Here is a 14,442-nt window from a genome sequence, read left to right as displayed (position 1 = left end):
ACATTATCCATTATTAATAATAGTTTTTTCCCCAAAACACATAAGGATAGAGATAGATAGACGGTTTATAGATTTAGATGACATAGAAATAAATATTCTTGGATATATCTATACCTATTTCTCCAGTTATCTGAATATTCAAATCAACATATATATATATATGAATATATGTGTGTGCATATGTATGTATTTATTTGTATATATTTATACATATATGTGGGGATGGATGGATGGCAAAATCAATCCTCCCACAAAACAAAATAACCCTCTTTCCTTGATAGCTCAGTGTCTCTGTCCTTCCCTCTAAGCACATTAGCATCAAGTGATGTTCTATTGGTGTGTTGTAAAAAGCTCTGGACTTTGAGTCAGGAGATCTGACCAAACAAATCATGTCCCACTTGCAGAACCTCAATTTATTAAATTGGCACTACCAGTTGTGGCACTACCACAAAAAATCTTGCACTACCTAACTCAAAGGGTCATGGCTAGGAAAGTACCTAGCACTGTCAGAATGTGAATTATAGTTAAGTGGCTAAGAATTGTATTCCTACTTAGCATATGAAGGAATTCAAATTCAGAAGAGTTATAAGAATAGGAGCAAAATGGTGCAATCAAGAGGTCAAATGTGGCTTCAGATGCTTTACTAGTTGTGTAACCCTGAGATCATCTTTTAACCTCGATTTGTCTGTTTCTTCAAATATTAAATGGGAATAATAATAGCACCTACCTCATATAGGGGTGTTGTTTTTGTTTGTTTGTTTGGTTGGTTGGTTTTTTTGCAGGGCTACGGGGGTTAAGTGACTTGCCCAGGGTCACACAGCTAGTAAGTGTCAAATGTCTGAGGTCGGATTTGAACTCAGGTACTCCTGAATCCAGGGCCAGTGCTTTATCCACTGCACCACCTAGCTGCCCCTCATATAGTTTTTATGAAGATCAAAGGAGATAACAATTGTATGTGACCTTGGAAATACTACAATCTTTCTGAGATTCAATTGTGTCTGTAAATAGTAATAAATAATTCTTACACTGCCTGCTGCCCCATAGGTTTACTGTGAGGAAGGTGATTTGCAAAATCATAAGATGCTATAGAAATGAGTCATTAAAAATCACATCTATGTTTCAATTTCCCTATATGAATTTTTAAAGTAAATATTGGGCCAAAGTTTTTTATGTAATTTTGAATACATTATTGTTGAAGAATAAGTAATTACACCAGTATTGGGGGGATCATTTCATTAATAAGTTCAAAGCCAAACATAGTTACCACATATATCCTCAAAACAATGATAGGTTTTACTATTCTTCAAAGGACCTTTTGGCTTTTAAGGGTTTATGGGCAAAGTTGCCAGTCGCTTTTGGTTTTAGAACTTCTTGTTCAATTATTGAATTTTTTTCATATTTTATGTACGTGTGGATTTTGCTTCTGAAATCTGTTCCTTTCTATTCTTTTATTTAAAGCAGTATAAAAACCATTGGGGGCAGCTAGGTAATGCAGTGGAGAGAGCATCGGCCCTGAAGTTTGGAGGACCTGAGTTCAAATCTCACCTCATACACTTGCTAGCTGTGTGACCCACGTCAAGTCACTTAACCCAATTGCCTTAAACATCTGGGGCCATTGCCAGTCCTCCTGAGAATATAACTTGCCACTGGACCCAGGTGGCTCCAGAGGAGAAATTAAGGCTGGTAACTTTGCACAGTCTTTCCTCACTTGAATCCAATTCATTGCATGTTACAGTCTTCTTTGAGAACAAAGGACAAACAACAAGAAGAAGAAAGACCATTGAATTTGATATAAAAAACAGCATTTAGTCCTTATTTTGTGGATTGCTAACTAGGTTAACCCAGATATATCATTTCTCCTCTCATAGTCTGAGTTTCTTCAGCTATAAAATGGGGATACTAAAATTCATGCTACCTATAATGACGGTTGTGGGGAGGGCAAAATGAAATGAAGTATAAACTAAATTCATTGGGGATCACATAGATCCCAGAATTCACTCCAGTAATGCAGTGGCAATCTATATATGCCTACCTGTGACACATTCATTCATACTTCCCCAAAAAATATTTGTGTGTATATATGTATATGTATATGTATATGCACATGCATATGCATATGCATGTGTATATGTATACATGTGTGTATATACATATATATATATATACATATGCAAAAAAATTAGGGCTGACCATGAATATGTGAGTGTATGTGTTTATATATATACATACATATATATATACATATATAGTGTGTGTGTATAAAATACATAAACATATGTAGATATAGATTATAAATATGTAGAGATTATAAATATATAGAGAGACCCAAATATATGGGGAAGACATGGATTAACATATATATATGCATATACATACATATATATTTGTATGTAGTGGAGTATAAAAGAACTTTGTAAGCCACTGAGAACCTAGTCCAGGGCCTCACACACAATGAGATCTCAAAAAATTGAATTATACGATTATATTGTGTCATATTTTTATCCTATGAACTATGCTTCTATATTCCTAGGAATAGTACAGTTCAAAAACAAAGAAAAATTTGTAAATGTATGAAGTACCATGTAAATGTGAGTTGAGATCATTGCTATTATTCCACTAAAATTCTCCTTGAATGCCTCTTCTTGGACTGGCCTTGTCCCTAAGTTCTCAAAGGCTATGCCAGGAGAGTTCATCCTGTGAAAGGCCCTACCAAGCTAGAATGTCATCTATGATGGCTCTGCCAAGGGGCTATATGTCCATATCTCAATGGTCAGCAAAGCTAAATTCATGCACTTCACTAGTACTATGAGTTATATGGACTGGAAGTCCAGATAGGGGAATACATTTTTTATCAACTGAATGATTTCCCTTTGTGGGGCTAAGCCAGAACTTCAGGATAATAACAAAATTCCAGAGGATATTATCTTAGGAGCATGTGAGGATCACAGGAGTGGCCTATTTATTTCTCTCTTCAGCAGGTATGAGGAAGGATGCTTAGGGTAGTGACATATATCTAGAAGAGGTATTCAAGGGAAAAAAATAGACACTGAAGAGAGATAGACTGGTTTTGACTTCTTATGGACTTGCAGCAGAAGTTCTTTACTTTTACTACCTAGTTAAATAAATCCTATGAAATATTTTGTTACCCTGAATAGTTATACACTGAGTGTATACTTTTAACTTCCCTCAAGTTTAGAGAATTATAACCCATAGGAGAAACAAAGTGATATAATACATTTCCATAGTTATTTGAGTGGGTATTTTGTTCAAGGATCTAGGCTACATCAGTTTCATTTCCTAAAAGAACCTAAAAGGAAATGAAATTCTGATGCCCCTGAGGCAAGGGTACTTATCCTTGGGTCTTAGAACCTGTTGTTGTCGTTGTTGTTGTTATTATTATTATTATATTATCAATTACATCATTAATGTAATAATTATATTCTGAGAAATGTAAGAGTACAAATGTTTCGCCAGACTGCCGAAAGTGTCCATGACAAAAAATAAAAAATAATAAAATAATAAAAAACAAACAAACAAACAAACAAAAAATTCCTGCTTTAGGGGAAGGTGTGAATAGAGCAAATTCTAATTTCCCAGGGGAAATCCTCAGTGGCAGCATAACCCAATAAATTATTACTGTGAAGTCCTGAAGACACAACACCAGTAGTGCAAACCAGAGATTTCTTTGTAGGCCAGATTGCTTATACAAAAATAAATATTTATTCTGGATCTATTATATAAAAAACACTATATTGGGCATAGGAAGACCAATTAGTTAATAGTTAACATCTTACCTTTGTGGAACAATTTAACGGGAGAGTAAAAAGCAAGGTATGGAACAATAAAATATATTATAAAGTTATCAAAAATGCTCTGTGTTTTAGGGGAAAAGTGATAAGTTACAGCAATCACTGAAAGCTGCTTGATACAGGTACCATTTTATTGGGTTTTAATGGGTCAATATGAATTCCAAAGGCAGAGAGATTTAGTTCTACACACATATCGAAGTCTGAACAAACCCCAGAGATAGGAGACTGTGTGGCTTATTGGGAAAAGGAGAGGCACAAAGTTTCCTCTGTTATCTAGAAAATAGAATTTCCAGAGGGAAGTAATTCAAGCCCAATGGGGTGGAAGCCTAAATGACTAAGATGTTACCTCTATTGGCCTCAGGAATATGAAAGACTAAGGCTTTTCCTTGCCCTCTTTCTCCTGGTTCTGCTTACAGCCTCCAAGACACAGCAGGTGTTATTGATCCCAGTTCTAACAAGCTGCTCTGGGCACTATTAAGATTGATTGGGTGCTGAGAGACAGACAATTACCAAATGTGGAAGCAATTTCATTCCTCAATCTTTAACAAGTTGCAATAGACTTAATTAAATGATATGGATTGTAAATAGGAAAATTTTCTGGGTGATAATGAATTTCAGTCAGATTTTGGAAGTCAATTTCTATTGCATTCCATGGTCAGGGCATTTCTAACACAGACTGAGGGGCTGGTCAACTTCTCGGCCAAGGGATATGTCATCCAGGTTGTGGGGTTGACTCTTCGTCCCCATCAACAATACCCACATTCATCGGCTGCCTTTATATCCTCCATGTCTTAAATTCATGTGACAGAAATCACTCCAAGTCAGATTTTCAAAGTTCATGAGACCCAAATGGATGATGAGATGCAAAAGAGTGAGAAATTCTACTTAGGAATTAATGATGTCCACCAGGGTTCAACCTCTGCCATTCTAATCCCATATATTCTTACAGCTCATTTCTTTTTTTGTTAAAGAATTTTATTATTTTCCAGTTATATAGGATAGTTTTCCATATTTGTTTTCACAGGATTTTTAGTTCCAATTTTTTTTTCTCCCACCATCCCTGCCCTCCCTCCTCCCCAAGATGGAAAGCAGCCTGATATAGGTTGCATATGTACAATCACATTAAACATATTTCTAAATTAATCATGTTGTGAAAGAAGAATCAGAGCAGGCGGAAAAAACCTCAAAAAAAGGGGAAAAAAACAGTCCAAAAGTAGAAACAGTATGGTTCAATCTGCATTCATAATTCACAGTTCTTTTTTCTGGATATTGAGAACGTTTTCTATCATGAGTTCTTTGAAACTGTTTTGGATCATTGCACTACTGAAAAGAGACAAGTCTATCCCCATTGTTCAACATACAATGTTGCTATTACTGTGTACAATGTTCTCCTGGTTCTGCTCATCTCACTGAGCATCAGTTCATGTAAGTCCTTCCAGGTTTCTCTGAACACCTCCTGCTCATTGTTTCTTACAACACAACAGTATTCCATTCCATTCATATACCACAACTTGTTTAGCCATTCCCCTATTGATGAGCATTGCTTCGATTTCCAATTCATTGTCATCTTACAGCTCATTTCAATCTTGAGTTGTAGTTAGGATGGGGCAATACTTGCAAAGCCATCTGGGGAAGTGCCCATGGTACTAGTCTGCTAAGTCTAAAAACTCACAGCTACTCCTGTTTCTCTCTGTCAATGTATTTAAAAGAATAGAATTAGAAAAAATATCAAAATGAATTTGGAAAAAAAAGTTAAGCATATAAAAGAAAATAATGAAAAAACTGTAAATGGAGAAGGTTTAGCACTATCAGATCTTAAACTAGTAAATTATGAGAGTGTAATTATCAATACTATTTGGTACTGACTAAGAAATAGAAAGGTAAATCAATGGAACAGAGTAGGCATACAGTGCCCAGCAGCAAATAAACATAATGACCTTATACTTAACAAGGTTAAATGCTTGAGATTGTGGATAAGAATTTCATTATTTGGTAAAAAAAAAATGTTGGAAAAATTGCAAAACAGTATGGTAGAAACTGGGCATGGGCCAATATGTCACATCATTTATGAAAATAAGATCAAAATGGGCACAAGCCTTAAATATAAAGAGAAATTTTACAAGAAAAATTAAAAAAAACATGAAACATACTATTATCATATTTAAGGATCGGTGAACAATTTATGAATAAATAAAAAGTAGAGAGAAAAAGTTAGACATGAGATAGATAATTCTAACTACATTAAATTAAAAAGGTTTTGTACAATTTAAAAATGTAGCCAAAATTAGAAGGAAAGCAGGAAATAGGGAGGGGCAAATTTTATGTACAGTTTATAAGATTAAAGTATAATTTCTAAAATATATTTTAAAACTTTTTAAAAAATCTACAAGAATGTCATTCTCCAAGGGATAGATGGTCAAAAATATAAAAAGACAGTTTTTAATGAATTAATAATATATATAGTCATATAAAATTTCTCATATCATTACTAGATAGAGAAATTGAAATTAAAACAACCTTGAGATATTTTTTGCCTTCCATACAGGCTAAAATTATAGAAGAGGAAAGTGACAAATGATGGAAGGGATGTGCAAAAATTGGGACACGAATTCATTGTTCATGGAATTGTAAAATGATCTGATTATTTTGGAGAGCAATCTGGAGTTATCCCAAAAGAGTTATTAAACTACCTACTCCCTTTGACCCAACAATACCACTACTTTCTCTATTTCCAAGATGATTAAGGATAAAGGAAAATAACTTGTATGTTCTAAAATATTTATACCAGTTTTCTTTGCAGGGGCAAAGAACTGGAAATTATAGGTATGCTTATCAAATAGAGTATGGCTGAACAAATTGTTTCATATGATTCTGATGGAATATTACTGTGCTATAAGAAATGATGAGCTCAATGATTTCAGAAAAACATAGAAAGACTTGCATGAAATAATGAAGAGCAAAATTATCAGAACCAAGAAAACATTGTATACAGTACAGCAATATTGTTTTAAGAATATATGTTATTTGAGCAAATAAGTTGTTTTGTTTATTATAAATACCCACATAAACTATCAAGGACAAGTGAAGAAAGACACTATCTGTGTCCAGAAGAAGAACTGATAAATTGATGTAGAGAATAATTTTACATGTATGTCTGTGTTGTGTGTCAATATCTTTTTTGTGTCTAATGGCAGTCATCTCTAAGTTGGGGGAGGAAGGAAAAAAAGAAGAAATTAACATAACAATTTTGTTGTATATTTTAAAGGAATAGCAAATTGTGCATAGTAGGTTTGAATTTTCATGTGCAATCATATTTTATTGTACTATGTTATGGAAATGCTTGTTTTATTTCATAAATTAAAAATAAAATTTAAAAATCTATTTCTCCCAAGGTTGATTAGGACAAAGGACAAATTTCAATTAACTCAACACATTTATTAATAAGCCCTACTATTAAAGAGGAATTGTGCTAGATATTGCTATTTTTTAAAAATCTATTTAATTGGGGGGCAGCTAGGTGGCACAGCAGATAAAGCACTGGCCCTGGATTCAGGAGTTCAAGTCTGATCTCAGACACTTGAAACTTACTAGCTGTGTGACCCTGGGCAAGTCACTTAACTCTCATTGCCCCCCCCAAAAAAATCTATTTAATTTACTACTTATTTTAACAATCTTTTCTTTTTTAAATTTTAAGTTTCTAATTCTCTCCTCTCTCACCTCCCATCCCACCCACTGATATCAATTACACATGGGAAATCATGTAAAAGGATTTTCATATTAGCCACATTTCAAAACAAAGTAAGAATTTTTTTTTAAATGAGTAAATTATACTTCAGTTTGTACTCAGAGTTTATCACTTCTCTGGATGTGGATAGCATTTTTTTTGTCATGTGACCTTTGGAATTTTCTTGGATCACTGAGCACTGAGCAGAGCAACCAAGTCTTTCACAATCGATCATCATTACAACATTGCTGTTACTGTGCACAATGATCTGGTTCTACTCACTCCACTTTGTATCAGTTTCTGAAACCACCCCCCTCATCATTTCCCACAGCATGATAGTACTCCACCACATCTTGCCACTGTGTCATATGCCACAGCTTGTTTAGTCATTTCCCAATTGCTGTTCATTCTCTTGATTTTCACTTCTTTTCCACGACAAAAAAGAGCTGCCATAAATATTTTTTGTACACATTGGTCCTTTTCCCTTTTTCATTGATCTCATTGGATACAGGCTTACTAGTGATATTTCCAGGTCAAAGGCTATGCACAGTTTATAGCCCTTTTGAGCTTAGTTCCAAATTGTTCTCCACAATTGTTGGACCACTTCACTAATCAAACAAAAGTTCATTAATGTACCTATTTTTCTCTTGTCCCCTTTAGCATTGTTATTTCTGATAAGTGTACGTGGCATCTCAGAGTTGTTTTAATTTGAATGTATTTAATCAGTAGTAATTTAGAGCATTTTAAGTGACTATTGATAGTTTCAATTTCTTCTTCTGAAAACTGCCTGTTTATATCCTTTGAGCATTTATTACTTGGAGAATGGCTCTCATTTTAATAAATTTGACTCAGCACTATGCTCATTGTACATTTAATAAATGAGAAACTTCTTAAGTTTAACAGAAACTTGCTATATTTTTTGGATATTCCTTTATCTTTCATACCTTTTAGCCATATGTTGTTTCCCTGCTTTTCCCTTTTATTTTTTAATTTTTTAACTTTTAAATTTTCTCAATTATATATAAAGATATTTTTGGAGTTGCAAAGTTTTCTCCGAACCTCCCCCGTGCTGAGGCCAGCAAGCAATTTGATATAGGTTATACATTGTTATCATGTTAAATATATTCCACATTAATCAGAATGAAAGGGAAAAAAGACACAGGAAAGAATAAACAAGAACAACAAAAGTGAAAATAGTCAGCTTCAGTCTGTATTTGGGTGGCATAGTTCTTTTTCTGAATGTGGAGAGCATTTTTCACCATATTGTCATTGTTTTTGGATCATTGTATTGCTGAGAAGAGTTCAGTCTATCACAGTGGCTGATTATCTCATTTAGTAAGGTCTCTTTTTGCTTTTGATCTGTCTGAGATCATGATTACCTCTCCCCCTGCCTCATTTAGTTCAGCTGAAACATATTAGAATCTACTCTAGACTGTTATTTTAACTCTGTGTGTGTGTGTGGGTGTGTGTGTGCTTATGGTTCAAGTTTGTCATTTGTCAATGGATTCATCTGCTCTGCTATCTCTTTTCTGTTTTATGAGTAAGTTCATTACTTTCACATTCACAATATTATATGCTAGTTATTTCCCTCTATGCTATTTTCTTTTGTTTCTTCTTCTCTCACTTTTTTATTCTACCCCTCCTCAAAATCTATTTTGCTTATATCCACATTGTCCCTTAATCTGTCTTCTTTTTTATCATGTCCCTCCCTTCTTCTTACTTTCCCCCCTCCTATTTCCCTATTGGGAAAGTTGTATTTCTATATGCAACTAAGTATGCATAATGTCTTTACCTTTTTGAATGAATTCTGGCAAGAGTGAGTGTTAACCATTTCCTATCACTACCACCTCGATTTTCCTTCTACTGTAAAAGCTCTTCCTTATGCACTTCATTTTGTGAGAAAAATTTCTCCATTCTCCCACTACCTTCACCTTTCTCCCTTCTCCCTCTTTTTCATCCCTTCATTTTCTTTGGAGATCATTCCAACATAATTGACTCACATCTATATCCTCTGTCTAGGTAAGCTCCATTTAATAGCCCTAATAATAATAGCATTCTTACAAATCACATGTATCATTTCCCTATAGAAGTGTAAACAGTTTAGGTTTATTGAGACCCTTATAATTACTCTTTCATATTAACGTTTTTATGCATCTCTGGAGTCTTGTGTTTGAATATCAAAATTTTTATTCAGGTCTGGGCCTTTCATCATGAATATTTGAAATTCCTCTATTTCATTAAATGGAGTCCACTTTCCCCTCTTAAGGATTATATTCAGCTTTTGTGGATAGTTTATTCTTGGTTGTAATCCTTGCTCTTTTGTTCTCTGAAATATATTAGTCCAAGCACCCAATTCCTCTAATTTGGAAGCTACTAAATCCTGTGAAATCTTGACTGTGACTCCTGACTGTGGCTTTCTCACAACTCAGTGAGAAATGTTTTATCGTTATATTATGACATAACCTCTCCTCGTAAGATGTAAGTTCCTTATAAACCAGGACTTGCTCCTTTTTGTTATTGTATGCCCAGGGCATAGAAAAATGGAAATGGAAGGGAATAAGAATTTATATAGCACCAACTATGTACTGGACATTTTTAGAAATATTATCTCATTCAATCCTTACAACAATCCTTTGAAGTAGATGCTGTTATTATCCCCATTTTATAATTGAGGAAACTGAAGCAAGCAGATTTTAAATAATTTGTCCAGGGTCACACAGTTACTAAGTGTCTGAAGTCAAATGTGATCTCAGGACTTCCTGATTCCAGGTCAAGAATAGTTGGTTTAAACTTAAAAGGCATTAATTCATTACTATTATTTTTAAATGAATGGGTAATAATGGATAATAACTAAGGTCCTTCTGTATTTGAAATAGTGATTACCACTATTAACAAAAAAGAAATAGCCTCCTTTTATTCTAAGACATTAATAAATGGATTCAATACAATATAAATTTCAAAGTATAGAGTGATTTCTCTAACCTATAAAATGTTTTTTAATTTCTTTTTTTATTTTTTTGAGGAGAGCATTAATATGAAAATACTTACACAACTGTTACTTTTTTTATCCAAACAACTTCTATTTAGGAAATTCTTATTCGATCTTGCATTTTCTTCAATGCATCTTTGACATCTTTGTTCCTGAAGCTATAGATCATTGGGTTCAACATGGGCATTGCCACAGTGCAGAAAACAGACACAATTTTATCCCTCTGAAGAGAGTAGCTAGTACTAGGACGGGAATACATGTAGAGAATAGAACCATAGTATAGGGTCACAGCTGTCAGGTGGGAGCCACAAGTGGAGAAGGCTTTAAGTCTGCCCTGGGTAGATTGAATCCTCAAAATGGTAACAATGATGAAAAGGTAGGAGGACAGGATGATCAGACTGGGAGCCATGACATTGGTGACTAGGATAAAAAAGACCACAACATGGTAACTCTCCTTCACATCACATGCCAGCTTGACCAGGGGTGGCAGATCACAGAAGAAGTCATCAATAACATTGCCACAGAAAGTCAGGGTGAATGTTTCACTTGTAATCATAATGGAATTAATGAAGCCTCCAGTATAAGAAGCTGCTACAAGATATGAAGATAATCTTGGGGACATAACCTGAGTGTAGAGGAGTGGCTTGGAGATGGCTATATAACGGTCATATGCCATGGTGGCCAACAGGTAACATTCAGTACATGCTAGCCCAGCTGAGAACAAGAACTGAGCTAGACACCCAGCAAAGGAAATACTCTTGTCATCAGAGATACATGTCAACATAATTTTAGGGGTATAAACAGAGGAATACCAGAGATCCAGAAAAGACAGGTTCCCAATGAAGAAATACATGCCTGTGTAGAGCTGGGAGTCTGTACAAATTAACACAATCAGAGTGATATTCCCCATCACAGTCATGCAATATATTAGAAGGAAGAGTACAAAGAGGACCAGCTGCATCACAGGGTCTGTGGTAAAACCCACTAGAATGAACTCAGTTACAGTGTGATTAACTTTCTCCATAGCTGCAAGGAGTATAAGAGGAAAAATAATTCCCAGGAACTAAAACTTCTTCAAAGAGGGGTGTTTGCTTTGGAATATAATGAGATATTGGAACAGGTCATTTTCACAAAGTTGTAGGATCACTTATTGGAGACATTGGCCAGGTTATATTTGATGTCTTCCAGCTCTGAAGTTCTGTGATTCTGTGGTCCTACTTATGTGGGCACAATTCATTATGAAATCTTGGACAAGAATCTTGGGTCCATATGGACAGGCTACATGTTCCTTACTCCTTCCCACTAAAAACAAAGTTTAGAGAAGACAACAATCAATTTGAGAAATGGAGAACTGGCCAAGAAGTCTCTCAAGGTCACAACATAGGTGTGATCCTTGACTCCTCATTCTCTATCATTGTCATTCACCCATATCCTATCTGTTACCAAAGTCTGTCAGTGTTCTCTGAATAACATGTCTCATACACCCTCTTCTCTCTTCAGGCACTGCCAACAATCTGGTGCAGGCTTTCATCATCTCATCCTTGTAATATAGCAATACGGTACTGGTTGGTCTCTTTACCAAAATATTTTCCTACTCAAATCCATCCTTCACTTAACAGTCAAAAGGATTTTCTTAAAGCACAAGCCTGGCCATGTCACCCCTCTCAATAAACTTCAGTGGTTAAACCTCACCTGTGGGATATAATTTAAAATCTTCTATTTGCAACTCAAAGCTTATCATAACTTAACCCCTTATATCTCTAGTCTTTTTACACCTTACTCACCTCTGTGTACTCTGATACAGTGACATTGACCTCCTTGCTCTTCTTCAAACCAGAAACTCCATCTCCTGACTTGGATAACCTTTTACCTGCAATGTTCCTCTCCTCTTCTCTGCCTCCTGGAATGAGACTCTTTTACTTTTTTGTATCCCCAATGCTTAGTTCAGTGCCTGACACATAGTAGGTGCTTAATAAATGGTTATTGACTAATTTATTTCTTAGAATATCATTTGGATGATGGTATAAAATATAGAGATAAAATAATCCTTGCCAGTGATGCCTAATAAAGGCTGGTAAGAATTGATGTGCCAAGAATCACCCAAATCAAATTAAAATGGATTCAAATAATAAAGGATGAGAGAGGGAGATGACTCCCTATGTATATCACTCAAGTTAAATACTACAGTTACTGCAAAGACAAGGTCCAGTAGTAAAATGCATGGCCTCAAATGTCCATATTGAAATGTTCATATGCAAATTTTAGACAGTAAAAGGAAACTAGAGGTCCTCACAAAGGGAGGCAAATTTAAACATCCATATTTATATGGATGCATGTAAAAGGATACATGTATATAGACATAGATACATAGATAGATAGATAGATAGATAGATAGATAGATAGATAGATAGATAGATAGATAGATAGATAGATAGATAGATAGATAGATAGATGATAGGTAGATTTCCCCCCACTGAGATTGATGGGGTAGAACCCATGACACAAGAATCAGAGGGAGTAGTAATGATGGAAAATTTAGGAGTGAAGTTCAATGCACAACAGATAAGAGAGTCTTTGGAGCATACTACAAAATACTTGGACAGAAAGAGAATAATAGTGATAGAGCATTTTAATCATGCAGACATCTAACAAATTTTAAATAAATTTTCTCTCTTTTAAAAAAAGAGAAACTGATGAATTCTTGACTTGCCTTAATGATTATTTCTTCTTTCAAAAGGTGGAGGAACCAGTAAGGTAAAATTATACTCTGGATATCATTCTCACTAATAGGGAGAAATGGTATTGGGGGAAAAAGAAATCATATGATCCTTTGGAGAAAAAGAAAACTTCTTCCCACAGTTTGTGACAGACAAAGTCAACCAGGGCTATCACCCTGAAAGCAGATTTCAATGGATTCAGATGAAATATTGGTAGGATCCTATGGACTAAAAAATGCTACCAAGGAAGTTAGACTAAGATGGAAAGTAAATGAATAAGAATTAAATTCTGAAGATTCAAAGGAAGACAAATCCAATTAAGAATCAGTTAGTCAATAAACATGTAATAACTGCCTACTATGCGCAAGGCACTGTGCTACACTCTAGAGATACAAAGAAGCAGTCTCAGACACTTGACACTTACTAGATTTGTGACCCTGGGCAAGTTAGTTAACCAAATAAAAAAAAAAAGAGCGAGAGAGTAGAGTGGAATGGTTTTGACCTCACTTTCACATTGATGTTTTCTATTTCCATTTCTTCCTCCATGTGATATCTACCCTGAAGAATGTAAGCTCTTTGAAGGTAGTGATTTTTAAAAAATGTATTGCCAGTATCTAGTATTCTATCTCTCATTGGCAAAAAGTAGCTGCTTAATAAAGAATCGTTAACTCAACTTGCACATTATCAGCATACAGTAAATGTATGTTGAAATTTAATTAAAGTGATTGTGATTTTTTATACCAAATGACATGCCCACAATAATGCAATCCTTCACATATTAATATCTTACTAACATTCATTTCATAGCTGGGAAATGAACATAGAACTCTGCTTAATCTCATGTAATCAATCACTAACGAGTCAACCCAACCAGATTTGGGTTATATGATTGCCTTCCTTCCATATCCAAGCCTCATTTTCCCAGATGAGAAGTCAAAGATTATCCACAAATAGAAGAGAAAAGCTCAGCTCTTCCCTTGTCTGCACAAGCCATGAGAATCCATCTTCCAAACCTTCAGAAATCGCTGTGGATGCTAAACAAAGTCCTTCTGTCTTATTATTAAGCCATGTGCCTCATATTCCTCCTGTCCTTTCTCTCTCCAGCTAAATGTTCTTGTCTATGGTATTAAGTAACGAAGATTTACTCATTTTTAAAGCTCTTAAAGGTCCTTTGATCAATCCTACAGAACTAGAAGGAAGAAT

At 34.8% G+C, this 14,442-nt stretch overlaps 1 protein-coding gene across 1 annotated transcript; it reads right to left on the bottom strand.

Annotated features, from left to right (window-relative positions):
• Positions 1-10,616: 10,616 nt before the first annotated feature.
• Positions 10,617-11,546, bottom strand: LOC122732563 (olfactory receptor 1013-like). Its single transcript, XM_043972791.1, has one exon. The coding sequence runs from the start codon at positions 11,544-11,546 to the stop codon at positions 10,617-10,619; it is 930 nt and encodes a 309-aa protein (XP_043828726.1).
• Positions 11,547-14,442: the final 2,896 nt, after the last annotated feature.

Source organism: Dromiciops gliroides, chromosome 6, assembly GCF_019393635.1.
Source record: "Dromiciops gliroides isolate mDroGli1 chromosome 6, mDroGli1.pri, whole genome shotgun sequence".
Classification (NCBI taxonomy): Eukaryota; Metazoa; Chordata; class Mammalia; order Microbiotheria; family Microbiotheriidae; genus Dromiciops; species Dromiciops gliroides.
Note: the sequence above shows the minus strand (reverse complement) of the source record. Positions and strands in the feature narration are given on the sequence as shown.

Coding starts and splice junctions, on each gene's coding strand:
- LOC122732563 (XM_043972791.1), bottom strand. CDS start 11,546: ATGGAGAAAGTTAATCACACTGTAACTGAGTTCATTCTAGTGGGTTTT.